The sequence below is a fragment of the Melanerpes formicivorus genome, unplaced genomic scaffold (genome assembly GCF_026170545.1).
Source record: "Melanerpes formicivorus ecotype bairdi unplaced genomic scaffold, bMelFor1.0.p_v2 SCAF_45, whole genome shotgun sequence".
Taxonomy (NCBI): domain Eukaryota; kingdom Metazoa; phylum Chordata; class Aves; order Piciformes; family Picidae; genus Melanerpes; species Melanerpes formicivorus.
This window is the reverse complement of record NW_027142397.1, coordinates 1866302-1892635: the sequence shown is the minus strand read 5'-3', so window position 1 is coordinate 1892635 and position 26334 is coordinate 1866302. Positions and strand designations below refer to the sequence as shown.

The 26334-nt window shown below is 58.9% G+C and overlaps 3 protein-coding genes across 3 annotated transcripts; 2 read left to right on the top strand and 1 right to left on the bottom strand.

Moving 5' to 3' along the window:
• Positions 1-1049: 1049 nt before the first annotated feature.
• On the top strand, positions 1050-15640 carry CAP1 (cyclase associated actin cytoskeleton regulatory protein 1). The gene is made up of 13 exons (XM_068159166.1): positions 1050-1144; positions 6253-6365; positions 6696-6796; positions 7775-7852; positions 9749-9892; positions 10124-10209; positions 10989-11094; positions 11217-11394; positions 11941-12128; positions 12310-12433; positions 12535-12617; positions 13561-13704; positions 14206-15640. The coding sequence occupies exons 2-13, from the start codon at positions 6272-6274 to the stop codon at positions 14287-14289; spliced, it is 1410 nt and encodes a 469-aa protein (XP_068015267.1). The 5' UTR covers positions 1050-1144; positions 6253-6271; the 3' UTR covers positions 14290-15640.
• Positions 15641-15951: 311 nt separating this feature from the next.
• PPT1 (palmitoyl-protein thioesterase 1) lies at positions 15952-20606 on the bottom strand. The gene is made up of 9 exons (XM_068159167.1): positions 20486-20606; positions 20092-20201; positions 19223-19350; positions 18873-18943; positions 18058-18160; positions 17892-17982; positions 17332-17430; positions 17084-17155; positions 15952-16676 (listed from the first exon to the last, which is right to left on the bottom strand). The coding sequence occupies exons 1-9, from the start codon at positions 20583-20585 to the stop codon at positions 16554-16556; spliced, it is 897 nt and encodes a 298-aa protein (XP_068015268.1). The 5' UTR covers positions 20586-20606; the 3' UTR covers positions 15952-16553.
• A 1554-nt stretch (positions 20607-22160) lies between these two features.
• On the top strand, positions 22161-25554 carry RPL11 (ribosomal protein L11). The gene is made up of 6 exons (XM_068159175.1): positions 22161-22220; positions 22587-22737; positions 23142-23248; positions 23718-23849; positions 24579-24689; positions 25478-25554. The coding sequence occupies exons 1-6, from the start codon at positions 22215-22217 to the stop codon at positions 25505-25507; spliced, it is 537 nt and encodes a 178-aa protein (XP_068015276.1). The 5' UTR covers positions 22161-22214; the 3' UTR covers positions 25508-25554.
• Positions 25555-26334: the final 780 nt, after the last annotated feature.

The following is a 26334-nucleotide window of genomic DNA, read 5'->3' as shown; positions in this document are numbered from 1 at the left end:
TGACCATCTATGGTAGCGGAGCAGAGGGCAGGAAACGCTGCTGGAGGCAGCCAACCTCGCAGGGTTTTCTCCTCCTTCCCATCCTGTCAACGTGTCGCAGCCCCCGCTGCGGCAGATGCTCTGTCTGGCTGCCTGTATGCACAGACCCCAAGCCCCGAAGGAGGCTTCAGCTCCCTTCAAGACTGCTGAGACCCCAAACACAAAGCAAAGCTCCAGGTCCCTCCCTGCCCTGTCTCTAATCGCGGCAGCAAACACTTTCTCGGAGCAAACCCTCTCCTAATGGTAAAAGCAGGCAGCAGAGCCTCCTGTGGGAACCATCCCGGGCTGGCTACAGGGACTTCTTCCTCAATCCAAGTTATTTTCCCTTTGAGCAGTTCAGTCTCAGTCTCTCCAGAAACAAAGCTGGGACAATTATCTGCCCAGCCCCTGCAAAACGCTTTGACACCCTCGGATCGAAGGGGGTCTGTGAACACAAGGCTCCAAAGCGCTCTGCAGCTCTGGAAGCACCCAGGAGCTGTCTGCTGCTTGGGTGGGTCAGCACAGGCCAGCGGTAACAGCATCCTTGACACACAAAGCCAGCAACGCGACCCACCCAAGGCAAACAGCAGCCCTCCCCCAGACCTGCGCCGGGGTGTCTCAACTGCCCCATCTGGGGCTCTAAAGCCGCTCCCAGCCCCTGTGTGATGATCTCGGGCACTCGGAGGCTTCCGGGGACCCCCAGCCCCTCTCCGGAGATCCCCGTCCTCCCTAGGGGTCTCGAAGCGTCCCCAGCCCCTCTGTGGGGACCTCGGGCACCTCGAGGCTCCTGGAACCCTCCCGGCCCCTGTGGGGGAGCCTCATGCACCTCCACACTCCCGGGGCCCCCCCAGCCCTACGCGGGGGACCCGAAGCCCGCTCGCCCCCCGCCCCCGCCCCTCTCCGGCTCCACCCCCGGCGAGGCCCCACCCCCGGCCACGCCCCCGATCGACTCCGGCCCCGCCTCCAAAGCAATCCGCCAATGGCAGGGCGGGGGCCGCTCAAAACGCCTCCCCCCGGCGCCGCGCCGCGCGCACTTCCGGCGCGCTCGGCGGGGGCCGGAAGCGGCGGGCGCGGGGGGTGCTGGGCGGCGCCGGGCGGCGGCGGTGGAGCGCGAGCGCGGCGGGAGGTGAGCGCTGGGGCGGGGAGCGCTGGGGCGGGGAGCGGGGGGAGGCTTCCCGCCGGGGCCGCGGGTCCTGCCCCGGAGCCCCTCTCGGCGGGACCTAGGCCGCTGCGGAGCAGCCGCCACCGATCGCGCCCGGCCCCGGGGCTGGCCGGTGGGTGCCGGTGAGGGGTCGGGCCCACCCGGGCTCGGAGGACGCTGTCCGCCTCTGCCGGGGCTGCGCTGGGAGGATGCAGGGAGGCGGGAGGGGCTCCTGCCTGCCCGATGGGGGTTAAATCTGGTAAAGGCGGTGGTTTCGGGTTAATTTAGTCACGCAACGGTGAAAACTCCCTGGTGGGGCCATTACCGGCGCTCCCCGCCGCCCCAGGCACCGGGCGGGGCAGCTTCGGGCCTACCTGGGCATCCCTGCGGGGAGCGGAGGCGCTTCCTGCCGCGGGGGCCCCGCCTGGGGGTGTCTTGCGCCCGAGCTCTGCCCGGTGGGGAGCGGGGTGGGAGCGCAGGTTACCGAGGTGCGGGCCACCGACGGCCATCCCCACCGGCGTGGGGGAGCGGGCTGGGGGCTGGCTATCTGCCCCTGGAACCCTAAGTGAGAGGCGTTTAGTCCTGCCCCTTGCGGCCGCTCTGTCTCCGCCCTCTGGAAGGGGGCCGGGGGGTGCCGGCGGGCAGCCGTCGGTCAGGTCGCCGCTGGCCGGTGGTGCGGCGAGCGGGCGGGTCGGAGAGCGAAGGGGCCGGGGGGTTCCCGGGGCTGGCAGCTGCTGGGTGTGTGCCCAGGTGATAGATCCACGGCGGCGCTGGTTTGGCACAGCCTGCAGCAAGGATGTTCGGGCGGGCGGTGTTGCCCGGCTGCCCTCGCAGGGCGCCGGGGGAGGGTTTGCTTTCAGCCTGTTGCTGCCTTCTCGTCTGCCTTGTGTGGTTTGGTGGCGATTTGGGCGGGGTAAAGGTGTAAAGGATTGCTTTGGATTTGGTGACAGTGGAATGAAACAAATATTAGAGGTCGGGTCCCAGGGTTTTGTCCCACAGAACTGGGGCTGTGGGTGCACATGGCTGAAGCCCCAGGGATCCGCGGCGTGGAGAAGCTGCTCTGTTCCCTTTCTCTTCCTCACACAATCCTCCTGTCCCTGGGATACTGCTGAGCTCCCCCAAAGCCAAAAATACCTCCCTGGCATTGATGTAACAAAGTTCAGCCAAGCAGGCACAGCTCGGGAGGGATGCTGATGAGGTTTGATGCTCTGAATCCCTGGCAGGGAGCTTGGTGCTGCATCCAATTTAGCTGAGATCTGAGATCCTCAGTTCCTTCCCTGGTGGATTCATCGCCCTGACAGGGAATGGAAATGAGAGGAGCATAGCAACAAGAGTCTGGCAAGTGGGGGAAAAAAAAATCTCCTGTTTCATGTAATGGTGATGGGGGAAAAAAGGAGTCCTTGTGCTGGCTGTGCTGTGGAGCAGTGATGCACAAACTCCAGGGGAAGGTTGAAGTGCAAATAGCCACTGAGATGTCTGATGGCTTTGGGAGGGTTTGCTGTCTCAGAGTTTAAACAGGGTCCAGATGGAGGTTTTTTTTCCTGGGGGGCTGGCTTGGGGATTTGGTTTTCTTCCAGCACTTTTGGTTTTCTAAATGAAGTAGCTGTGGAACACCAGCAGCAGTCACCACGGGCTCTGGAGCAGTGTCAACAAGTATTGTTGTGCTATAAACAGCAGAGATCTCTCTCTTGGCAGCTGCTGGGACCGGCAGTAGCTGTCTGGTGCTCACGGCTGGTCCTGACAACTGACTAAATTCAGGCACTGGAGCCCTGTCTTGCTTGAAATAGTCCTGTGCTTGATGGGCTGAAAAATAGCATGAAATTCCTTGGGCTTCTGAAAGGTAAAAAACCACAATGTTGGGAATCATCTGGCAGCTGATCCCCTGAGAGTCATTCCAGTGTCAGCTCAGAAATAAACTCTGGTATGTTCTTAATTTAGTTGTCCCATCTTTCTTCCTCCTCTTGCCTGCAGAAACAGGAAGTAGCTGATGCAAATTTCGTGTTGCTGACAGCACTCTGTCGGCCCTCACAGGAGCTGAAGCTGAAGGCAGGCGTAGGTTTGACTTGCTTTGGCTCTGAAACTAGCACTGGTGTCTTGCAGAGTGTCTTTAAGTGAGGGCTGGGGGTTAATGTGCAACAGGAAGGATTTCACTGGCACCATTCCTCTGGGCTCCTTTGCCTGGGACATATATCAGCCCCAAACAGGAAGCTCCTCTTGCTCTGGTGCTGGGCAGGGTGGGCTGGGGGCTCAGCTCCCTTCCCCTCCCCACTGCATCAGAACAGCCTGCTTGCAGATGAAAGCTTGTTTGCTGCACACTGTGTTCACAGCCATGTTCCCAAGCCTGGGTGGAAATCAAAAGCTCATTAAACAGATGAAGCAAAATGTGCTGTGAGAATGAATGGAGGCTCTGGCCCAGGGTGAAGTGTGTGTTTGCTGGGAGCCCATAGCTTCTGCTCCATTGGTAATCAAAGCTCAATTGAATTTAAACAAGACCTAGATTTAAGTGCTTGCTTTTATAGTCCCAAAAGGGAGAGCTTCATCTCCACTGCTGTCAGCAGCAGAGCTCGAAGCTTGGCCTGCACAGCACAGCTTGAAAGCCTTTCCCATTCCTCCTGAGCAGAAGTGACTCTTGGGTGATTTCTGTGTCCCAGCTTCCTCTGGAAAGGAGGCAGAGGAGTTGATAGCAGAGTGCTGAGGCCTGGGAAGTCAGTCAGTCTGTCACCAGTCCTTCTGCAGGCAGAATCCTGGCTGGGTGTAGCCCAAGCAGGTCTGCCTCTGACCCTGGCTTTCCTTTGTTCCCCCTTGCTAAACATTAATCTGTGAACTCTGGCTGCTGCTGTTGCTTACAGCTAAATCATTTCATTCCTTGTGGGTGTGTGTAGATAGCAGAAGGAGTAAGGGTGAGCCAAGATCACTTCAGCAAGGAGTGACCCAAGCTGCCTGCTCTGGGACTTTGTGCTGCCTGCTCCCAGTTCTGATTTTGCTGCCGGTTTACCCAGTGACTTATCTTGTAAGTTGCCTTAATGCTGCCCATTAAAGAGAAATTAAAATGAGCTCACCATCTGCCAGGTCAGGCTGGTGTGGAGCACTGTGAGCCAGGGAGAGGCAGGGAGGAGGTGGTGTCAACCAGCAAGGGGACCTGGAGGAGCCTGAGCCTCAGGAGCACCTCCCTGTTAAAGGACATCGATCCTGCCAGCCGAGCTGGAGCCGGTGAGCCGTGCTCCTCACACCAGCACCGCTTGCTGCTGGGGCTTGGAAGCTGCTTTCCATCTGGACTTTCTGGTTTGTAATCCTGATTTGAAGTGCAGTTTGTGGCTGGGGTAATGGGGCTGATCAGATTAGAGCAGCCTGGAATGCGATGGGGATCAGTGGCGCAGAGCAGCAGCGCTGCCTGCTCAGCGCCGCCTGAGCCTGCTGTCCTTCCTGAGCCCCCTGCATTGCACCTTTCTCCCTGCTCCCTCAAAGCTTCAGAGAGTTGCTTTAGCAGGTGGCTCTCTCCTTTTTTCTGGGGGGAAGGAGGAGGGGGAAGAGGAACCCTTTTGGTGTGCTGAGAGCGGGGGAGGCAGAGCCCCGCGCTTGGCTGCGCTCCCGCTGGAAGACGTGAGCCCCATTCTGGATGCAGCAGAGTCCTGCCAGCCCTGTGGTCAGGGTTTGCTACATTGCACTGAATTAAAACAACAGCAGAAAAGCAAAAAAGGGAAGTATTCATTACTGCTAATTAGGTGGGTGAGTGCCCACAGGCTTCAGCCTCTCTGGACTTCTGTGTCTGGAAGCCATCCAGCGGCTGCCGCCCGGCTCGCTGTGAGCTGGCTGCTGGGGCTCAGTGCGCGGAGGAGGAAACTGCTCCTGGAAAAGGGGGGGGTGGCCTCTTTCCTGCCCCCCTCCTCCAACATCAGTGCTGCCTCTCCTGCTGCAAGCAGGCAAAAGAAGGGTGAAAATTGGCCTTGTTTGTCTTGTGACGTCCGAGCTGCTCGTGCCTAACGCCGGGGCTGCCCCGCGTCCTCTGGACGCTGCTCCGGAGCAGGGCCCTGCTCAGAGCTTCAGGGCTTGTTCTGAGGGAGATCTGCTGGACACAGCTGGCTGAGCCCTGTGTGCTGGGAAGGTCTGTCTCCCTCCAGGCAGGTTTTGAGCTCTCCCAGGCTGTTGCAATAAGCAGGAAGCTGCGTCCAGGCTGTGATTCACGTAGTGAAAGCCTTGCCATGAGTTGGTGAGGAGCTAAAAATGCCTCTGGTGATTGCTGCTCCCTCCCTGCATTCCCTGGGCTTTAGTCTGCTCCCACAGCCTGACTTGTCTTGCTCCCTGCTGCAGAGCCTCTGCAAGGCAGGAATTCATGGAAGGCTTGTCTGACTCTTGGACTCTTCCAGATGAGATGCTGCAAGTGACTCCTGCACCTCAGTCACTGTGCTGTGCAGTGCCTGAGGAGCAGGCTCTGGAGCCTGGGTACCACAGCCTGGAGAGGATGAACAGGGGCACATTGTGGCAGCAGCAGCAGCTCTGCTGCCTTAGCTCCTGCAGCTGCTCCTCTTGGCATCTGCCAGGGTGCCAGGCTCGTTCTGCACACTGATGCTCCAGTGATGCTGGAGTTAGAGATGTTCCTTGGAGGATCTCAGGACTCTGGGAGGTCTCTGTGACCTGAAGTGTGTGGACTCTCCTGTTCTCCCCCTATGTTCCAGCCTAAAGGATGCTGTGAGCTCGCAGTGCAGCAGCTGTGCATCTGCTGTGTGGTCCCAGCTGGGCCTCTGGCCAGGAGCTGGCTGCAGTGACATTTTGTGTAGCCCTCTTGCTTCATGGAGCACTGTCAAGACAAGGTTAAAGGATGGAAGTTTTAGTGTCCTTATGTGTGTGAGAAGTCCTTGCAATGGGGGAGGAACAGTGTGGCCATCAAAGAGCAGCTGTGGCAATAGGAAGTGGCTGTTGTGTAATCCCAGCGCCCTTGCTCCTGGCAGAGCATCAGCAGGACGCAGAGCTAGGTGGAAATTATTCCTCTGGAGCTGGTAGAGCTTGCAGCAGGCAGCTGATAAGCCCTCTTCAGTGCCTGACATCTGAGTTGCATCCTGTGAGAGGGGGTGAATCCTTGTCTTCTGCCTGTGCAGGTTGTGGCCAGCAGCAGCTATGGAGCGGTTGGTGGAACGGTTGGAGAAGGCTGTGGAGCGCCTGGAGACGGTTTGCCAGGCCCCTGGCAGGTGTGGAGATGGCTCCTCCAAAGGTGAGGCCCTGTGCTGAAGCTGTGGCTGGGGCAGCAGCAGCAGGGGCTGCTGTGGGGCAGGCAGGGCTGCTGCAGAGGCCTCTGGGGGGGTGCTGGGGGAAGTTTGGTGTCGCAGCAGGCGCCGAGGGGCTGCGGTTAGCACCCTGCTGGAGGAGGCTTCCTGTGGCTGCAGCACTTCCCCTGCCAGCCCCAGGCTGAGCCTGCTGCCTTCAGCTGCTGTCACCCAGGGGTTAGACTGGGTGTGAGGAGGGTGGGAGGTGCAGCCCAGGAGCTTGGTGCTTGTGTGTGGTGGCTCCCAGTGACTGCTGTGCTCTGGCTCCTTCCCTGCAGGGGTGGCTGAGTACGTGCAGGCTTTCGATGCCCTTCTGGCTGGCCCAGTGGCTGAGTACATGAAGATCAGCAAAGAAGTTGGTGGGGATGTGCAGACACATGTAAGGACTCCTGTTCCTCTCCCTTGGCTCTACATGCTGCCTGTCCTTGGGGGCTGCTGAGGGCCAGCTTTGCTCTCAGTGTTTGCATTGCTGCAGTGCTGTGTTCTGGGATGTTGATAAATCCCTGAGGGTTCACAACAGATGCAGGTGCCCAGATCACCTCCAGCAGATTGCTGCCACCTACACACAGGATGAATCAAACCTCCTCCTTTGTACCTTCAGCAGTTAGGTGCCTAGCTCTCTTTTTAGACTTCAGTGCTTGCCTCAGGGGTCCCAGGAGCTGTTGCACTCCTGGGAGTGTTCCCTGGGGATGGGTGTCTCCAAGAATATGCTTTGAGAGCAGAGCTGCTTTCCTGCACACTAGGAGATGAGGCAGTGGGAGTTTGGTTCTTTGCCTTATAGTGGGTACAAGGGAAGTACCTTCTGCTCTGCTCTGCTGAGAGCCCACCTGGAGGCCTGTGTCTGGCTCTGGAGCTCCCAACACAAGAAGGACTTGGACCTGTTAGAGCAGGTCCAGAGGACACACAGATGGTCAGAGGGAGCACCTCTCCTATGAAGGCAGGCTGAGAGAGTTGGGGTTGTGAAGTCTGGAGGAGAGAAGGCTCCAGGGAGACCTCAGAGCTGCCTGCCAGGACCTGAAGGGGCTCCAGAGGAGCTGGGGAGGGGCTTTGTGCAAAGGTATGGAGGGACAGGAGGAGAGGTGATGGCTTCAGGCTGGAAGAAGCTGGATTTAGAAGAGGCATTAGGAGAAATTCTCCCCCATGGGGGGGGTGAGGCTCTGGGACTGGCTGCCCAGAGAAGCTGTGGAGGCTTCAAGCCTGGAAGCGATCAAAGCCAGGCTGGGTGAGGCCTCCAGCAACCTGATCTGGTGGGAGGTGTCCCTGCCCATGGCAGGGGCTTGGAACTAGGTGGTGCTGAAGGTCCCTTCCAAGCCAAAGCAGTTTGTGAGTCTGTGCTGTGGTTTGTCTCTGTCCCCAGGCTGAGATGGTTCATGCAGGGCTGGTGAGCGAGAGAGCAATCCTGGTGATGGCCTCTCAGCATCGGCAGCCGGAAGAGGTAAGTGGGGGAGCTCTCTCCTCAGGCCTCCTCTGCCCTTCCCTCAGGGTGTCTGCAAGTCTGGGGGAGTCTGGGACACCACAGGTGCTGCAGATGAGGAGCTGGAGGAGGATTGGAGCCCCCTGCAGCCGTGAGGTGGCTCTTGCTGAGGGCGTGGACTGTCCTGGGTGCTCGCCCACCGCTGGGCAGAGCTCTGGAGGCTGGCTCTGGGGCTGCAGAAGTGAGATTCCCCAGCCAGGGGAGCAGCAAAGCTCTCTGCAGCTCTCAGGGCAGCTTCTGAGTGTCAGCTCCCAGCAGCTGTCTCGAGTTTCACCTGGCAGCAGCACTGCTCAATCTCTGTTCCCTGGGATGCAGCCTGCAGACAGGAGCTGAGCTGAGGCAGGAGCCAGGGGGGGATTTGCTTTCCATGATGAGATCCTCCTGCAGTCTGACAGGCACTTGCCTCTCTCCAGTGGCCTCTGAATTAATAGCCAAGGCTTTCAGGATTGATTTGTCCCTAGCAAGTAATTTAACACTTTGCCCAAGGCTGCTGCTTCCCAGCAGGCTGTGAGGAGAAGCTGCTCCTGAATGCCTTGGCCCTTCCCTGCTGAGAGCTGCTTTTGCTGAGCCACAGGATCCCAGCTTGCTCTTCTTTGCTGTTATTCTCTGGCTCAGTCCTGGCTTCTCCTCTCACACTGTGGGAGCTGGATTTCTGTGCTGCCTTCCTGTTCACTGCAGAACAGACCTGCCCCCTCCCCTCCACTTGGCACTGGGAGGTTGGTTGTCTTTCAGCAGGCTTGCTGGGCTGCTGCTCTGACAGCCTCTGCTCTGGGAATCTGCTCACAAGCTCCACTGGCAGGTTGTTTAACTGCAGCATTAGGAACAGAGCAGCCTTCATCTGCTGCAGGTTGTCTTGCAGGAGCCTGGGCAGGTCTGGAGCAGCCAATGTAAAAGGCAGAGTGTGTGAACTCTCCTTGCTTGTGGCAGAGAATTGCCCCATCCTGCTCCTTGGCTCTGGCACTAGGGTGAAGCTTCTGAAGTGTGGCCCTGGCCAGTGGTGCTCAGAACCTCTCTGGTTTTCATCTAAGCAGAGGAAGGGACAGCAAGAGGAAAAGCTGAGGCTTTGAAAAGCAAAGTTTGGCCACTTGTGTCCCTCCTTGCTGCCCCCAGCAGCAGACTTTCTGACCTTAAAGGAAAGAAAAGTTACCCAAGAGGCACCAGTGGAAATGTGAACTTGGCTGCTCTGACCTCAGAAGGCTTTTAGGGGCTTTCAGTCAGCATTCCAAGTGGAAAGCACACACACAAACTACTGCCAGCATCCAAGGCTGACTGGAGGATTGACTTGAGTTGGCTGGGTGCTGGGGCCTGGCCTGGGAGGGTGCCTGGGGCCTGGCCTGGGAGGGTGCCTGGGGCCTGGCCTGGGAGGGTGCCTGGGTCCTGGGGCCTGGCCTGGGAGGGTGCCTGGGTCCTGGGGCCTGGAGGGTGACTTCAGAAGCTGCTGTGCCTCTGGCTGCAGTGCAGGCTGTGGATCCCCAGCTGCAGAGCCCTGCACAGCACCTCTGTGCCTGGGGGTTCTGGAGGAGAGGGGAGACTTGAACAAAAGGATCCCAGGCAGGCAGGCAGATGCTATTTCTGTCCTTGTTAGTAACAAGCTTTGTCAGTGTCTCTTGGATTCAACATGAGTCACAGTTCTTGGCGTGCTCCCACAGCACTGATCTGGTAGGGAGCTGTGACTTCAGCCCTGGAGGAGCCTGGCTGGACAGGCAGGGCCAGGCCTGGACAGGAGCTGCAGCAGCAACCTGTGCCAGCTGGAGTCTCCTTCCCAGCCACCATCATCTTGGCAGAGCCACCCATGAAGAGGTGGAGGCCCTTCCAGGGCAGTACTGATGTGCTTCATTGTCCCCTCCTGTCCTGCAGAATGCCTTCTCATCCCTCCTGAAGCCAATCTCAGAGCAGATCCAGGTGGTGCAGAACTTCAGGGAGAAGAACCGAGGCAGCAAACTCTTCAACCACTTGTCGGCCGTCAGCGAGAGCATCCCGGCCCTGGGCTGGGTGGCCATGGTAAGGCCTGCAGCTGGCAGCTGCTTGCCCTGGGCTGGGTGGCCATGGTAAGGCCTGCAGCTGGCAGCTGCTTGCCCTGGGCTGGGTGGCCCTGGTAAGGCCTGCAGCTGCCAGCTGCTTGCCCTGGGCTGGGTGGCCATGGTAAGGCCTGCAGCTGGCAGCTGCTTGCCCTGGGCTGCTGGGGAGAAGCCTGCTCAGCTGCTCCAGGCCACTGTGCTCTTTCTTCTCTAGGCTCCCAAGCCTGGTCCCTATGTGAAGGAGATGACTGATGCTGCCATGTTCTACACCAACAGGATCCTCAAGGAGTACAAGGATGTGTAAGTTCCACCTCCTCCCCTCATGGGGCACAGCTGGCAGGGTGTGGAGGGGCTGCTCCAGTGCCCAGCCACTGCTGCCTGGCTCTGGAATCCATTCTTCTGGTGAAAGCTCAGAGTGTCTGTACAAAGCCTGAGGCTTGGTGATCCTGAGGCTCTTTTCCAACCTGAGTGTTCCTGGGAGTCTGTGAACTGTTCTTCCCTGACCACAGAATGCTTTGGGTTGGAAGAGACCTCCAAGCTCATCCAGTTCCAGCCCCCTGCCATGGGCAGGGACACCTCCCACCAGCCCAGGCTGGCCTTGAGCACCTCCAGGGAGGGGACATCCACAGCCTCCCTGGGCAGCCTGTGCCAGGCTCTCACCACTCTCTTCCTAAGCCCCAGTCTCAGCCTCCCTTCTTCCCAGCTCAAAGCCATTGTCCCTCCTCCTGCCACTTGTCACATCCTCAGGGACAAGAGTCCTTGCACTGTTGCAGCTGGAGTCTCTGGTAGCAGTTCTGCTGCAGCTTCTCTCTCAGCACCAGCACCCAGGGCAGCAAGTTGGGTCTGGGAGTGGGGTTTGAACCAGACCCCTTCCTTACAACAGTGCAGGGCAGGCCTGTGGTGCAAGATTCACACTGAGGCTGCAGCATGCTCCTGGGGGGGTGGGGAGGCTGCTGGGGGGGTCCAGCTGTGTCCAGCTGCAGGCTGAGAGGTGCAGAGCTGTAAAGACCTTTCTGTAGTCCCCGGGGTTGAGTGGCAAATTCAGCTGTTCACTCCTCACGGTCTCCTTGTGTGCTCAGAGACAAGAAGCAAGTGGACTGGGTGAAAGCTTACCTGAGCATCTGGACAGAGCTGCAGGCCTATATCAAGGAGCATCACACCACAGGGCTGGCCTGGAGCAAAACAGTGAGTGCTGGCTGCCCCTGCCGGGGCTCCCTGGGAGGGGACTGCCGAGGCCTGCAGCAGACACCGAGCTGGGCAGACACCGAGCTGGGCCAATCACCTTCCCTCTTGCTGGCCTCTTCCAGGGTCCTGTAGCAACAGAAGGGACTAAAGCACCATCTGCTGCCCCTGCTGGGGTCGCACCTCCCCCTCCAGGCCCTCCTCCCCCTCCTGCTCCTGCCCCCAGCAGCTCCAGCATGGACGACTCTGCCTCCCGCTCCGCGCTCTTCGCTCAGATCAACCGGGGAGAAGGCATCACCTCGGGTAGGGCAGGGGCAGGGGCAGGGGGAGGGCAGCCCCCAGAGCTCTGCTCTGAGTCCTGCCTTGTGCTGCTGCTCTTGACTCACTTGCTGAGGAGCAAAAGGCATCTGGCAGGGGGTGAGGCTGGGAGCCAGGAGCAGCCCTGAGGCAGCTCCCTGGGAGCACAGCTGAGCGGTGGCAGCCTCAGCTGGCAGGCAGGGCTGGGGCACGGAGCAGCTCTCTGGCTGCCTGCTGCACAAGGGGCAGTTCTGCAGCTGTTTGTTCTAGCACAGCACTTGGCCCTTCTGTGTCCTGCCTGGGCAGTGGCTTGGGACAGGCATGAAGCAAAAGCAAGGTGCCAGCTCAGAGCTGCTTCCAGCTGCAGGGGGGGAGAGCTGACACCTTCTGCTCCCCTGTGGCCTCCTCACTGCTGGCTCAGCTGAGGCCCAGCTGAGCTGAGCTGCGTTCTGGAGAGGTGGTTGTGCTGACTGCTGTCAGCAGGGCTCTCTGCTGCTTGTGAAGCTGCATTCCTGGAGGAGAGCTGGCCCTCAGGTTCAACTTCTCTTGCAGGCTTGAGACACGTTTCTGATGACATGAAGACCCACAAGAACCCAGCACTGAAGACTCAAGGGGGCCCAGTGAGAAGTGGACCCAAACCTTTCACTGCTCCCAAACCAGCCTGCAATGCTAATCCCTCCCCAAAGACCTCTCCAAAGGCTCCTCCATTGCTAGAGTTAGAAGGCAAAAAGTGGAGAGTGGTGAGTGAGAGCTTGGGGTTGGAGGGGAGGGAGCTTGGCAGCAGGGAAGGAGGAGGCTCTGCTGGAGCCCTTCCTTCTCCAGGCATCTTGCCTCTAAAGGAGCTGCCCCTGCCCTGCTCTCCACATGGGTTGGAGGCTCTGCAGCCCAGAAACAAGGTGGTTTTTTCCCCTGCCCTTCCAGGAAAACCAGGAGAATGCCAGCAACCTGGTCATCAGCGAGACAGAGCTGAAGCAGGTAGCCTATGTCTTCAAGTGCACCAACAGCACGCTGCAGATCAAGGGCAAGATCAACTCCATCACCCTGGGTAAGTGCAGGGGGCCTGGGAGCTGCTGCTGCCTGCTGGGCTGCTGGCAGAAGGCTCAGTCTGCAGCCCCTCTGTGACCTGCCCTTGGCTCTCCTGCCCAGATAACTGCAAGAAGCTAGGCCTGGTCTTTGATGACGTGGTGGGCATCGTGGAGATCATCAACAGCAGGGATGTTAAAGTTCAGGTGAGTGTCTGCAGGCTCTCCCCTGCCTGCTGCCACATCTGCTGCTTGCAGTGGGTTGATGCCCAGGACAGCAATGTGCCTCTGGGGAGAATCACAGAGCTGTCAGGGCTGGAAGGGAGCTCAAGGCTCAGCCAGCTCCAACCCCCCTGCCATGGGCAGGGACACCTCACACCACAGCAGGTTGCTCACAGCCACATCCAGCCTGGCTGCAAACACCTCCAGGGATGAGGCTTCCAGCACCTCCCTGGGCAACCTGTGCCAGGCTCTCACCACCCTGATGAGATTCCATCTGCCCTACCCCTCTGCAGCTCACCCTTAGGGAAGGGCTGAAGTTTGCCTCACTGAGCTGCTGCAGGGCTCCAAGGGAGAGGTCAGTCCCTTGGCACCATCAGAGTGCCAGGGTAGGAGGCCAGCAGCTGAAGCTGCTCTGGTGCCAGGTTTGGTCTCTGGGCTGGGAGGGTCACCCTGCCCAGCACTCCCTGGAGTTTTGCTCTGAAGAGATCAGAACAGCAGCCCCAAGGTGGGGGCAGTTGGATCACAGAATTGTTTAGGCTGGAGAAGACCTCTTAAGGTCATTGAGTCCAAGCCTTGCCCCAGCACTGCCAGGCCACCACCCAACCTTGTCCCTCAGCACCACCTCTCCACAGCTCTGACACCCCTCCAGGAATGGAGGCTCCACCACTGTGGGCAGCTTGCTGCAGGGCTCAGCAACCCTCAAGGGGCAGGAATTGTTCTCCATGTCCAACCTAAACCCCTCCTGGGGCAGCTTGAGGCCATTCCTCTCCTCCTGTCCTTGGGTGAGGAGCCCAAGCCCGCAGTGCCTGCGGTGGGAGGCTGCACTCCAACCTCTTGCCTTGAAGGCAAGCCCCCAGAAGAAAACATTGTGGCTGCTCCTTTGAAGCTAATGCTGCTCCTCTCCCTGCTGCTTTGACCACTCTGCCAGGTGATGGGTAAAGTGCCAACCATTTCCATCAACAAGACAGATGGGTGCCATGTGTACCTGAGCCAGAGCTCCCTAGACTGCGAGGTCGTCAGTGCCAAGTCCTCAGAGATGAACATCCTGATCCCCACCGAGGCTGGGGACTTTGTAAGTCCTGCCTTCCAAGTGCTGCTGGGGAAGGGCTGCTGCCAGGGAGGGAGGGTTCTGGGCTCTGGAGGCTGTGAATGGTGATCAGATGTCAAAAGCAGGGCATCCAGGTGTCTCTGGAGTGAGGTTGTCGTTGGTCCGTGGGAGCTGCTGCTTCCTCAGCTCTGGGGTGGGGGCTGGGGTGCAGGAGGGGGCACAGCCTGTGTCACACTGCCACAGTACAGGAGAGGGTGGAAGGGACCTCAAGAGCTTGAGTCCAGCCCCCCCTGCCAGAGCAGGGCCACAGCATCCAGCACAGGTCACACAGGAGCACACCCAGCTGGGGCTGGGGCCGGAGACTCCACAGCCTCTGTGGGCAGCCGGCTGCAGGCCTCTGGGAGCCTCCCAGTGAGGAAGTTCCTCCTCTTGTGCCCTTCCTCCCCAGCCCTCCTCTAGGTCTCCTCCAGTCACAAACTGCTTTTTGTTGACAAGAGATCCCTGTTGTGCTTTCCCCCCCTGCAGACTGAATTCCCTGTCCCAGAGCAGTTCAAGACAGTGTGGAACGGGCAGAGGTTGGTGACCACGGTGACGGAGATCGCTGGCTAAGCAGAGGCCTCCGGGGCTGCTGCCTGCCCCTGGCCCTGCTGTGGGACAAAGAGCTGCTTTCAGATGATTCTTTTAGGTTTCTTGTACCTTTCTGCTCTCCAAACTGCTTCTCTTCTACCCAGGGGACAGGAGCTGCCTGCTCTCACTCCAGTCCCTCTGCCCAGGCTGGGGGTGGGGGGCAGGTCAGTTGCTGTCCACCTCTGGCAGCAGGAAGGTGAATTTTTATCTCCCTTTTCTCTTTTTGGGTCTCCCCTGCACCAAGTGATGATGTCAAGGTTTTAAGTGAGTTCCCAGCCAGTACTGGCAGTTGGCTTTCAGAGAGTTGTTCAGGGTTGGGGTTTTTTGGGGGTTTCTTTGTGTTGCCTTTAAGCAAAGTGTTTGTGGGAGAGAGGAAGGTTGTGCCCTTTGAACAGAGAGTGGTTTGGGGGGAGGGCCAGAGGAGCCAGGGTGGCTCTCCAGGAGCTCCTGGCAGCTGCTTCATTCCAGCTCCATGTGCTGCTTGATGGCATTACAGGACAGGGGCATGGCTTAGTTGGACCAAAGGCTGAGGACCTGGGCCCTAGCATTCCACCCTCATTTCTCTTCCATCATTCCTCCTAGCTCAGTGTATTTCTGATTGTGCCATGCCAGAGGCTTCCTAGGGACCAGTGCCAGAGGAAGCTGCCCTGCAGCAGCTGTGGTTACCTGCTCCTGGCAGTCTGGTTGCTAGCCTGGAGCTGAGCACCTCTGATTCCAGGAGCCCTCCTCCCTCCAAAGGGAATCTTGGCCTCAGGGCTTCCTTCTTGGAGCAGCTGAACTCAGGTTGCCTTCCAGGAGAGTTCTGAAGGTGCCTCCCTCCTGCAGAGGAAGGATCTCCCCCCTGCAGGTCAGTTGTGCAGTGCTGGAACCACCTGAGCTGCACCAGGGCAGTCCAGCTGCAGCCAGCCCCCACCAAGGGAATCCTCTCAGCCTCTCTTCCCTCTTGCTTGGCTCTTGACTTTGGTGGAAGCTTGCAGCCTCTGTTCCAGGGCTCTGGAGCAGGGTGGTGGATTTCAGCCCCCAGTCCTGACCCCCCCAGGGACCTGCAGCTGCTTTGACCTTCGGTGTTCTGTTCCCCCTCCCCCAGGCCTCGGGTGGCACGAGCATCTCCCCCCAGCATCTCCTCTGTCAAGTGTCAATGGTCTCCTTCCCTAGGGCAAGGCTTAGCAACAGCAGAAAAGGAAAAAACCACAAAAATATGCAATTTTTTATTTTGAGCCTGCCCTCTGACTTTGTCTTCTCCTGAGGCTGGGGGGAAGCCACCACCCAAACCCCTTTCTTATGTACTTAAGAGTATACAGAAGATAGAATAAAGTCAATGCCAACTTGCTCAGTCCAGTGGCTCTCTGCTGGCTCTTTGGGGGGCACCTCAGCTAGGCCAAGGCAGCTCCTGCCTCTGCCTTGAATCCCTTCCTGCAGCCATGGAAGGGCCTGGCTTGGAAAGCCCCTAAAGGTCACCCACTCCCAACCCCCCTGCCCTGGGCTTTCCCCCAGCCCAGGCTGCTGCAGGCCTCATCCAAGCTGGGCCTGAACCCCTCCAGGCAGGCAGAGGGCAGCCACAGCCTGCCTGGGCAGCCTTTCCCCTGGGGGAGGTGCAGATTTCCCTCCCTTCCCCTGCACTCTCACCTCACTTTCTGCACTTGGTTAGCTCTAAAGTTCTTTATTGATTTCAGTTGCTGTACAAAAGTGCCTGGAAGGAGTCAGTAGCTGAAAACTCTTCAAGCTGTTAATACCCACTTCACCCCAACCCCTCCTTTCCCCCCTCCCCCCCAGAAACCCCTCACTTTGGCCCTTTTCCCCCTCTGGCTGCAGCCCTTGGAGAGTGATTCAGGTTAATACTGCCTTGCCCTGGTGATTGAGGTTATCAGTGCCAGTGTGTGCTGTGAGGGACAGGTGACAGGGGCCACAGCCTCCTTGTCCAGCATCATTTTGCCTCCCCAGCCACAGCTCTGAGAGCTGGAGGCAGCCTGAGGAGGATGGAGTGCTTCAGAGTTAGTGCAAGGCTCAGCCCTCCCCCCTGGGAGCATGACTACATCCTAGCAAATCCCAGACTCCTGCTGCAGTGCTCCAGGTGCCACCTCTGCACACCCTGGAAGTGCTGAGCTAGACCCCCCCTGCCCCACCACCTCCTCTCCCCCTTCCCCAGCTCCCCACAGCCTTCCTCCCCAAGTGCTGTTGCAGTAGCAGCTGCAGCAACTCCAGTGCCAGCCCCTTGCCAGAGCTCTCCCAGGTACCTCCCCTCAGCTTCACTGGAGGAAGGGGAGCAGGGTGGTGTCAAACCACTCTTCTGTGAAGTGCAGGTGGTCCCCTTCCACCCCCAGGAACAGCAGCTTGCCAGCCTTGTCCATCTGCTGCAGCCCCAAACGATCCTGCAGACACAGAAGGGTGACCACAGCTTCCTGGAGCCCTGCCAGGGCTGGGGAAGCCAGCAGGGAGAGAAGCTCTGAGGGGCAGAGATGCTGCTCCAAGCAGAAGTGGCTGGAGGGCCAGGCTGGCTTCCACCTCTGCTCTTCAGAGCTTCTCTCAGAGGGGGAAAGGCATTTGGGCCAAATTTGAGGCTAAGAAGCAGCAGAGTTCATTAAAAGCTCCTGCAGGGGATCCTGAGCCAGGCCTGAGGCTCTAACTCCCAGGGCCAGAACTGGCTGACAGCTACTGGCAAGAGGAGGCAATGCCCCCAGTGAAGGGCAGGGAGGGTGAGCAGGGCAGGGCTGTGGAGCTAGAGCTCCTCCAGGCCCCAGGGACACTGCAGAGGGGAGCTGGCCCCAGCAGAGCATACCTCTGTGTACAGGGAGGTCTCCTGCAGGGGGATGGTCTCCTTGGCTTGGCCTGGCTTGTAAAACCCAAACCACTGTCAGGATGAACACAAGGGAAGGCAGAGTTGGGGAAGGGCTCCAGGAGAGGAGCAGGCTTGCAGCAGCTCCTGCTGCAGACTGTGCTCAGCCTGCTCCTCACCAGCCTCAAGCTCTGCCACCACATGACACAGCAGCAGCAGCAGGCAGAAGCAGCCCCCCCTGCCTGCCTCACCTCTGAGATGGGAGGGTCGACCATGGTGTCATTGAGGAACTTCACCATCACAAACTTCTTCAGGGCCATCAGGTTTTTCTTGTAGGTCTCATTGATGCCCTGCAGAAGAGCAGCAGAGAAGAGCTGCAGCTCACTGCAGAGCCTCCTGAGAGAGGCTGGGGAAAGCTGCTGCTCCAGCTTGCACTGCACCTGCCAAGGAAAGCCTAGGGGCAGGGAGGTGCTGTTCTGTCAGCAGCCTCCCCTGGCTGTGCTCAGCAGGGAACAAGGGGCTGGACCTCCCCAGGGGGAGAGGATTGAGGGGCTTGGAAGGTGAGGAGTGGACTGAGCCTGTGGCATGCTGACATCAACCACCCCAAAGCAGAGCAGTGCCACAGCCAAGGTTCATTCCTCCCTCTCCCAGCCAAAGCCTTGGCACAGTGCTGGGATGAAGGGCAGAAGTGCTGCCCTCTGAACTCCAGCAAAAGCTGGGAGCTCTCCCAGCTGCCAGGGAGAGCCAATGTGAAGGAGCTCCCTGTGAACACTTCTGCTCTGCTGCCCTCCCTCAGCAGCCCCCTCCTTACCCTCTCCTGGTTAAGGTCAGCCAGGAAGATGCTGCTCTTCCTGTACTCCTCCTCTCTCAGGGGGTCATGCCAGTACTCTGCTTGCACCAAGCTGCAGGAGAGAGAAAGCCAGGATGAGGCTGGGCAGCCAGAGGTGCTGAGGGTGCAGCCTGGGGCTGGTACTCACTGCTGCTGCACAGCCTGGGTGTAGGCTCCCAGGTCCAGCATCCTGCGGATCCAGTCGCAGAGGTGGGAGCTCTCCCCGGGGCAGCGTGGGAAGCCATAGACACCTGGGGCAGGGAGAGGGGCAAGGGCTTCAGCAGCCAGGCTGCAGACCCTCCATCCCTGCAGCTGCTGAAGCAGCAGCCCTCTGCAGAGCAGGGGCAAGCACTGCCCAGGGAATCAGGCAGCCTTTAGTCCTCAGACAGCCCTCGGGGCCCTGGGCGCTGCTGCGTGCAGAGGGACGGAGGGAGCCCTGGCCAGCTCCCCTGCTGCACTCCCAGCAGGCCTCGGGGTGGTTCCCCACAAGGTTTCCCACTACAGTACAGAGAAATAGACTCAAGCCATGGAGTGTCTCAGGGGAGAGCATTTACAATCCCTTGCCAGCCACCCTTCCCTGTGCAGCTCTCCCACTCCAGCTCACTGCAGACAGCAGCTGCCTCCCCCCAGGGCTTCAGCCTTCCAGATGCCAACTGCAAAGCAGCCCAGGAGGCTTAGCTTCACACAGGCTGGGCTCTGCAGTCAGAAAGGAAACAACTCAGCCCAAGTGCTGCCACAGCATCCCAAGGATTCTACCCAGAGAGCTGCCTGCTTGCAAAGGTCCCCTGCTCACTGCCAGGAGCAAGAGAAGGTGAAGCAGCTGGTGAACAACTGAGCCAAAGCAGCTCCCCACATCCAGCCAGGAGCAAAGGGAGGGTTTGGCTCACAAGGGATCATTCCTCCTGCCTACAAGCAGCCCCCCACCCTTCACAGTGGTTGTGAGGTGACTCAGGAGGACACTACCTTGGTGCTGCCCCCCAATAGAGATCAAGTTGAGCATGGGAGGAGAAGGACACCTCTGGGCCACTGCCCGCCTGTGGAGGAAGAGGAAGGAGCTCAGCACCAACGTGCCCAGGCAGCCCTCAGCCTGCCCCTGCCAGGGCCCAGGCACTGCTTGGGTAACACTGGCAAAGAGAATGAACCCTTCCTGGTAGAGGAGGGCTACAGGCAAAGGGGTTCTTGCCTCTTCTGGGGGACTCCTACCTTTGCAGGGGGTTTGTCAGCCTGCATCTGCTTAGTACTTCAAAGAGTCTTAAAGCAGAACCTGAGCCCCAAGAGAAATCACTGGAAATGGAAGAGAAGCCTCAACTCACAGGAACTGGCCTCCCTGGGAGAAGCCCATTGCATGGTAGCCTCCTTTCAGGTGAGGATCCTCTGCAAGCTGGCTGCACACCTCTCTCACTTGGTCATTTGCATTCATAAAGAAGCTGTTCTCCATATCCTGGAATCAGAGCACACATCTTGCACCTCTGCAGGGCCAAGTCCTGCTTGTGAAAGAGGACCTCAGCTTTCACCCCCTGCATTCAAGGCTTGAGACTTCCCTTCAGCTCCTCTCTGTTCCTGCTCCTGCTCTCAGAAGGGACAGAGACATTTCCCCAAACCTCCTGACAGTTTGAGGCCCTTCAGATTTTGCTCTCTGGATAGAAGTTACTAACCAAACCTCACCCATCTTCTCCAGACCCCAGATGGAGTAATACAAACTGCACATTATCCTGAAACACTCTTCAGAGACATTGCATAAAGCTACACCACACTGTCCACAGCCAGGAAGGCACAGGGGAAGTTTGTGTCCTCGTTAAAGTGAAGCTAGGCAGAGGATAAGGAGCTGTAAATGCAGGAGGACGGCAAGGGCTGGAGCTCTGCTTCACCACAGCACCTCACAGGAGCCTCCTCGGTGTTACTGGGAGCGATTAGAGAGTGGTAATCGCTGGATTTGCATATTAATCCAATTTGGACTAGGGATTTGGGCTTCCCCGGTTCTCTGCTGCAGGTATTAATTAGACCTTATTGGTTTCTACCTGTCAAAGCTGTTTACTTCGTGCAGAGTTACCTAATTAGTAGGGAAAGCACGCCAGGAGCCGGCGCCGAACCGCGATACTAGCGCAGCCGGCAGGAGCTGTCAGACCTCCCCGTCGGCAGGCTGCCCCCGCCGGCCGAGCAGAACACGAGTGCCAGCACCCACCTGGACCAGGGTGTTCCCGATCTTCAGAGACAGAACGTAAATCCCCGGGATCTTACTCTCCACTAATTTCTTGATGTAGCCCATGCTCACGGGGTTGCAGCAGCTGTCCCCTGCGGGAGGGTCGCACCGTCACACCCCCGCGCAGGCCTTCGCCTCGCCCCCGCCAGGGCCCCGCTGCTGCCAGGGGGCCAGGAGACGCCGGCGCACGCAGGGGCCCGGGAGAGGAGGGTCACCGCCTGCCAGCCCCCGCGGAAACCCGCGGTCCGGAGGAGGGCGACACCAGACCGCGGCCGGCGCCAGGCTGCCAGCTCCCCTCGGGCCCCAGCCAGGGGCGCCCCTCACAGAGCCGCGAGCAGCGGCTCGGCCCCGCTCCCGGTTGCCTGCCTCGGCTCACCCATGCCGTGCCAGATCACCAGCGGGACGGCGGCAGCCGCGCAGCCCAGGTTCAGCGCCAGCAGCACCGCCCTGACCGCCGCCATCTTGAGCGGGCACATGACTCGCGCGGCAGGCGCCGGGGCGGGGCCGGGGCCCGGAAGGGGGCGGGGCCTGGGGCGGCAGGGCACGGCCCCGAGCCTCGCTGGGTCACCGGTTCGAGTCCCGGCGCTGCTCCGTCAGCCTAGGTCCCGGAACATCGACCCCGCTCGTCCCTTCTGGGCTGGGGCAGACACCTGTGGCTGTACGGGAGCTATCCCCAAAACTACCACACCGGCGGGACGGGACGGGGAAGGAACCTCCCTTTGCACCGTCCGAGGGAGAGCAGCAGGCACCCCGGGGCAGGAGCACCCCGGGGCGAGGAAAGCCTTCTGCTCTGCCTGGATTGTGCGACTGAGGGTTATAAACCGTGGGTGCAAACAAGGCCGTCCCAGGGTGGTTTAAGGCTGCTGTGAATCCCTGTGCTCATGAAGAGTCTGTGTCCTCTTGCCAGGCTGGGAGTGCTGGGAGGCAATGGCAGCCGCTGCCCGCACCCAGCCTCCTGCAGCGCAGTTAACCCTGCCCTCACCCCACGCCCGTGGAAAGGAGCCCTGCAGCGTGAACAGATCCTAAATGGGATCCATGGAGAGCTGAGCTCTGTACCGAGCCTGCAGCTCCTTCCAGCCAAGCTGTTCTGAGTTGAATCAAATCAATAATGAAGTAGTACTGTTACTTTTTAACTAGAGATTCCCACGCCCTCTGCACAGAGACTCCTGACAGTTTTTTCCTCTTCTTAATGAGACCAGTCGATTATTCATTCATCCTTCATCCCCTTTTGGAAGCAACTGGGGCAAGAGAAAAGAAGTGAGACCACGACAGAGTTCAGCCAGGCAGTGCTCAGCACAGCCTGGGGGAAGCAGGGAAGGGGACAGGCAGGGAAAGCCTTGAGCTGCTGCCATCCTCACTGAGTGACAGCCTCACTGCAAGCGTTCAGCTCAGGATGTGGCCACCGAAAGAGATGTTTGGACTCCCCCATGGGTGAGAATTCAGCTCTCCTCCTTCAAGAGAAGCTGTGTTATGCTCTGCCACCAGCTGGGCACAGCAAGGGAGCTGGCTGCAACTCCTCCTTTGCTCCAGACTAAGCCAAAACTGTGCAAAAAGAGGATCCAGATCCTGGGCAGAGACCAGAGACCCGCAGATGCTTTCCTGAAAGAGTGAAGCGATACTGAAGTATGTTCCCAGGGCTGTCTCAAGGGACTCAGGGGCATGGGTGCAGGAGCAGCCAGGCTTGGGTAAGCGGCGCTCAGCGCTTCATGGGAGCGGAGGTGCGAGAGCTCCCAGCAGCGCTGCTGCGGCTCATCCCTCTGCCCACGGCAGCAGCCTGGGGCTCCTGGCAGACCCCAGTCCCCGCTGCCACCTGGCCCAGCGAGCTCCACAGCAGAGGCAGGCGGGACCGGCGGTCCTCCTGCACCCCCGCGGTCCTCCTGCACCCCCGCGGTCCTCCTGCACCCCCGCGGTCCTCCTGCACCCCCGTGCCCGGTGGGACAAAATGGCCACCGGGACATTCCGGGACTCGCGGTTGCCAAGCAACAGGCAGCGGCGCAGCGCCGCCCTCCGGCCGCTAGAGGGAGCCGCCGCCTGCGCCGCACCCTCCCGCCCTTTCCCATAAGACCCCGCGGCGGCATCTAGCTGGTCTCTTCCCCGCCCCCATCATGGCGGTGAGTGGTGCTGCCTGTGGGCCGAGGCTGGCCTGTGCCGACTCTATCCGTCGCCATCCGCCCTCGGCGCGGCTCGGACGGGCTGCGTGCCGCGCGAGCGGGAGCATGGGAGGCCGGGAGGGAGAGCTGCGGGGCCAGTACGGGCAGGGAGGAGCCGGTGGGCCGCTCTGGGGGTGCGGCTGCCGTGAGAGGCCGCAGCCCGCCCTGCGGTAGGGCTGCCGCAGTGGTGCTTGAGCAGGGGCCGCGGCGCTGAGGCTCGCCTTCGGCTTGGAGCGGCGCCCGGTGTCAAGCTCCGGAAGAGGCCTGGTGGGGCCCTCTCTCTCCCCGGAGCCCATCGCTTAACGCCCCCGTGTCGTTTCTCCGCAGCAAGACCAAGGTGAGAAGGAGAACCCCATGCGAGAGCTGCGCATCCGCAAGCTCTGCCTCAATATCTGCGTGGGGGAGAGCGGCGACAGGCTCACCCGGGCGGCCAAGGTGCTGGAGCAGCTGACGGGCCAGACCCCCGTCTTCTCCAAAGGTGAGGGGCGGGCGTGCCTGCCCAGGCAGGCTGGGGGGCACAGCTCTTGGTGTTTACTGACTTCAGTGGCGGTTGCTTGGTTGTTTTCCTCCGTTTCCGGAGCGTGCAGAAAGTAAAGTGGCAGTGTGGCTCCTCGGGAAGAGGCTGTTTGGCAGGGCCGGCCTGGGGAGGTCAATGCCTTGGGCCTGGTTGGGGGCTTTAAATAGTCAGGTGCTGGTGCTCCTTTCTGTCAGGTGGGTTCTAGCCCCAGACTCGGCTGGCTGCTCTGCTCTCAGCCCTGGGGAGGAATCTGCCGTTGCCTTGGGTTACTTCTTGTTGCTTTAGAGCAATCTCTTGGGTGGTTTGAATCTGCGGGGAGGGCAGTTCTTTGAGTGGCTCCTGAGTGCAGCTGTTGTTGCCTGCAGCACGGTACACGGTGAGGTCCTTCGGGATCAGGAGGAACGAGAAGATCGCCGTTCACTGCACGGTTCGTGGGGCCAAAGCAGAGGAGATTCTGGAGAAGGGGTTGAAGGTGAGAATTGGCTGGCCTGGATATTTGTTCTATGAAGTGCAAAGCTTGATCCACTAATGGAACCGAGGTGTGGCTTGAGATGCTGTGCCTGGTATGGTTTGGGGGAGCAGCTCTGTGCTGCTGGGCTGGCTGCTGGCTGCTTCATCCTTCTTTAAGAGCCGGTGGGATGCAGTTGCTTTCTCTTCAAAAGGTCATCTAAAGGTCATTTGGAGCATCTCAAGCTCTACAAAAGTGAGAGCTCCCTATGCTCGAATTTGTATGGCCTCTGCTCATCATTTGCTGTATCACAGTATCACTTAGCTTGGAAAGGACCTCTTGAGGTTCTGCCTTTGATTTCTGAGGTGGCTCTGGGAACAAGGTCCTGGGTTTAAAGACTTAATAGGAAGTAAGCAAGTTGCAGGCCTGGGAGCAGCTGGAGCAGAGGACTCCTGGCTCTGACTGCAGTCAGTGACCACAACAAACGTTTCAGGTGCGAGAATACGAGTTGAGGAAAAACAACTTCTCAGACACTGGGAACTTTGGCTTTGGAATCCAGGAGCACATTGACCTGGGGATTAAATACGATCCCAGCATCGGGATCTACGGCTTGGACTTCTACGTGGTGCGTATGCCCTGCTTCCCTGCAGCTCCTGGGCTTGGGGGGAGCTTTGCAAGGACCCTGGAATGACAGCTGGCTCCCAGGAGCTTGCTGCCCACTGCTGGAAGGGGGGAAAGTGCCAGCACAATCTGAGTCTGAGCTGAGACTGCCAGGGCTGCCATTAAATCCCTGCTCTGTGCCATACCCCACAAAGTCTCTTCAGAAACAAATAGTGTGGCCCTTGCTGGTGCTCCTGGGATAGTGCTGGAGCTGTGGTGTTGGGTTTGGGGAGGGAAGGAGCAGTGAGGGCTCTGGGAATACTGCATTGCTGGGGGTGTCTCCCTGCTCTCAGTGACCTTGGGGTGGTCAGGGAGCAGCGGTGGTGGCTGCTGTGTGTGAATTGTGTTCTGTGGAGGGAAGCTGGTCCATAATGTGTTAGCAGTGCTGCTCAGTGGAGCTCTTCTGGGCAGCTGAGGCCTCTGGGTGTGGGACTGTGTGTCCTCCAGACATGTTTGAGTTTCTCTGAGTCTGGATGCACTGTCAGTGTCACACCTAGGAGCTGTCCCTGTCAGTTTGGCAGCTCAGAGGTTTCTCTTTTCAGTTTACTCTGGAAGAGATGAGAGGCTGTCTGGGATGTGAGTCAGGCAGCAAGATATTACTGATGTGGAGACTCTGGCTCCTCATCCTAGAAAAGGGTTAAGATGAAGAAAATAAAGCCTCAAATGCAGTGGTGCTGTGGGTCTCATCCTGCAGGTGCTGGGCAGGCCTGGCTTCAGCATTGCTGACAAGAAGCGCAGGACAGGCAACATTGGAGCCAAGCACAGAATTGGGAAGGAGGAAGCCATGCGCTGGTTCCAGCAGAAGGTAAAGACTCTTCAGTCACATCCCAGGGGGGTCCTAGCAAGGGGCAGGAAAAGGCCTCTCTGGAAGGGCTGACAGAAGCCACTGGGCAGGAGGGAGGCCCTGGGCACTGCTGAAATCGTTGACTCTTGCTGCCCCAAGGTAACAGAAGCTGTGTTTGAGCAGCAGTGTGGTTCATGCCCCAGTTTGTGTCTGCTGAGCTGCAAGAGCAGCTCTTGCAGGGTAGCTGGAAGTAGCAGCTCTGTGTAAACCTGTCTGCTGTAGGTTTTGGAGGAGGGGGGATGTGGATCACAAGAGACAGTGCAGGGTGAGGATCTCTGTCTGACACAGCTCCTAGAATCCAAATAAAACCAGTTCTTGGGTTCATCTCTCCATAGCTATCAGGCTGAGATGCACAAAGCTTGATTGGAAGTGCTCAGAGATGGGCTCTGTGGATGGCTTTTCTGTCTGGAGGTTCTGTACTGCCTTACACCATCTAGATCCCCATCCACCCTGGTTGTACCCTCTACAGGGCAGGCTACACCCTGCTCCTGCTGAATGGCTTTACCTCCCTACCCTCCTGCCTGCTTCCAGTGGAGAGTGACCTTGAGGGGCCAAATCCTGGGGCTGCACAAGGGGACAAGTGTGGTTCTGGTCAGATGAACCTTGTAGGGTGGGGCTGCTTGTTTTGCTGGGCTGATGAGAAGAGTTTAATGTCCCCCTTGGGTGTTAACTGCAGAGCAGCAGGGTGGAAGGGCAGCTAACTTCACCTGGTGGTCCTTTCTGACTTGGTTCTTCTGTTTGTTTCACAGTATGATGGCATCATCCTCCCTGGGAAGTGAGCAGTTCCCTCTACCAAAAAAGCAAATAAAACTTTCTAACCCCTAAATGCTGTTGTGAATTTTCTGGGGGGCTGCCCTTCAGAGGGAAGCCCAAGGAAATGGCACAGCCATGCTCTGCTCAAACAGCCCTAAAGCCAAAGCATGTCTGGGGTGACACAGGCTCCAGGCAGAGCAAGGTGGTGATTGCAGGGTGGGTTCTGCCTGATTCCAGCACATACCAGGTGGGTAAATCAAATCCTAGTGCTCCTACACTGTGACAAGGCAAGAAGAACCCCAGCACTGCAGGACCACCTGGGAAAGGGTATGTACTTCCCCTTCAGCCCCTTGGGCAGGGCAAGGCACTGCTGGGTCACCAGTGTGGCCATCTGCCCTTGGTGGGTGCCCAGTTCAGCATGAGTGAAAAATGGAGAACCCTAAAGCCCTGGGTTCAGACAGAGTCTGAGTCTCAGCAAGCACCAAGCTGGAAAGCTACCTGCACAGCATAGCTCTGGGCAGTGTTGTGCTGCCAGTAATTCCTCCAGCCCCACTTTAGAAAGCAAGTCTTTCCCCATGCCACTATTTCCATTACTCAGCAGTTCCTGTGCCCCATGCAAGGTCCCTGCAAATCCTGCTAAGCCAGCCCTGGTTCTCTCTGACTCAGCTGCAAGCTGGGTCCTTACCTTGCTGTTAGGACTGCTTAGTCCAAGGGGAAGCTCTGAACAGCACAGGCCTCTGCAGCTGGAGAGACACAGACCCTCAGCTTTCCCCAGAAGACATTCCCCTCCCTCCTCTCCCCTCCCAGCCAGCTGACACTTGCACATTTACAGCAGGCTTTTGGGGTGCTGCAA

Excerpts from the sequence above, each read along its gene's own strand:
- RPL11 (XM_068159175.1), top strand. Across the intron at positions 22,738-23,141 it reads GACCCCCGTCTTCTCCAAAG|CACGGTACACGGTGAGGTCC; the intron begins GTGAGGGGCGGG and ends TGTTGCCTGCAG. Across the intron at positions 23,850-24,578 it reads ACGGCTTGGACTTCTACGTG|GTGCTGGGCAGGCCTGGCTT; the intron begins GTGCGTATGCCC and ends CTCATCCTGCAG.
- CAP1 (XM_068159166.1), top strand. The coding sequence starts at position 6,272 with ATGGAGCGGTTGGTGGAACGGTTGGAGAAGGCTGTGGAGCGCCTGGAG. Across the intron at positions 10,210-10,988 it reads CTCAAGGAGTACAAGGATGT|AGACAAGAAGCAAGTGGACT; the intron begins GTAAGTTCCACC and ends TTGTGTGCTCAG. Across the intron at positions 12,618-13,560 it reads GCAGGGATGTTAAAGTTCAG|GTGATGGGTAAAGTGCCAAC; the intron begins GTGAGTGTCTGC and ends CCACTCTGCCAG.
- PPT1 (XM_068159167.1), bottom strand. The coding sequence starts at position 20,585 with ATGTGCCCGCTCAAGATGGCGGCGGTCAGGGCGGTGCTGCTGGCGCTG. Across the intron at positions 17,431-17,891 it reads CTGACCTTAACCAGGAGAGG|GGCATCAATGAGACCTACAA; the intron begins GTAAGGAGGGGG and ends GCTCTTCTGCAG. Across the intron at positions 16,677-17,083 it reads AGACCTCCCTGTACACAGAG|GATCGTTTGGGGCTGCAGCA; the intron begins GTATGCTCTGCT and ends CTGTGTCTGCAG.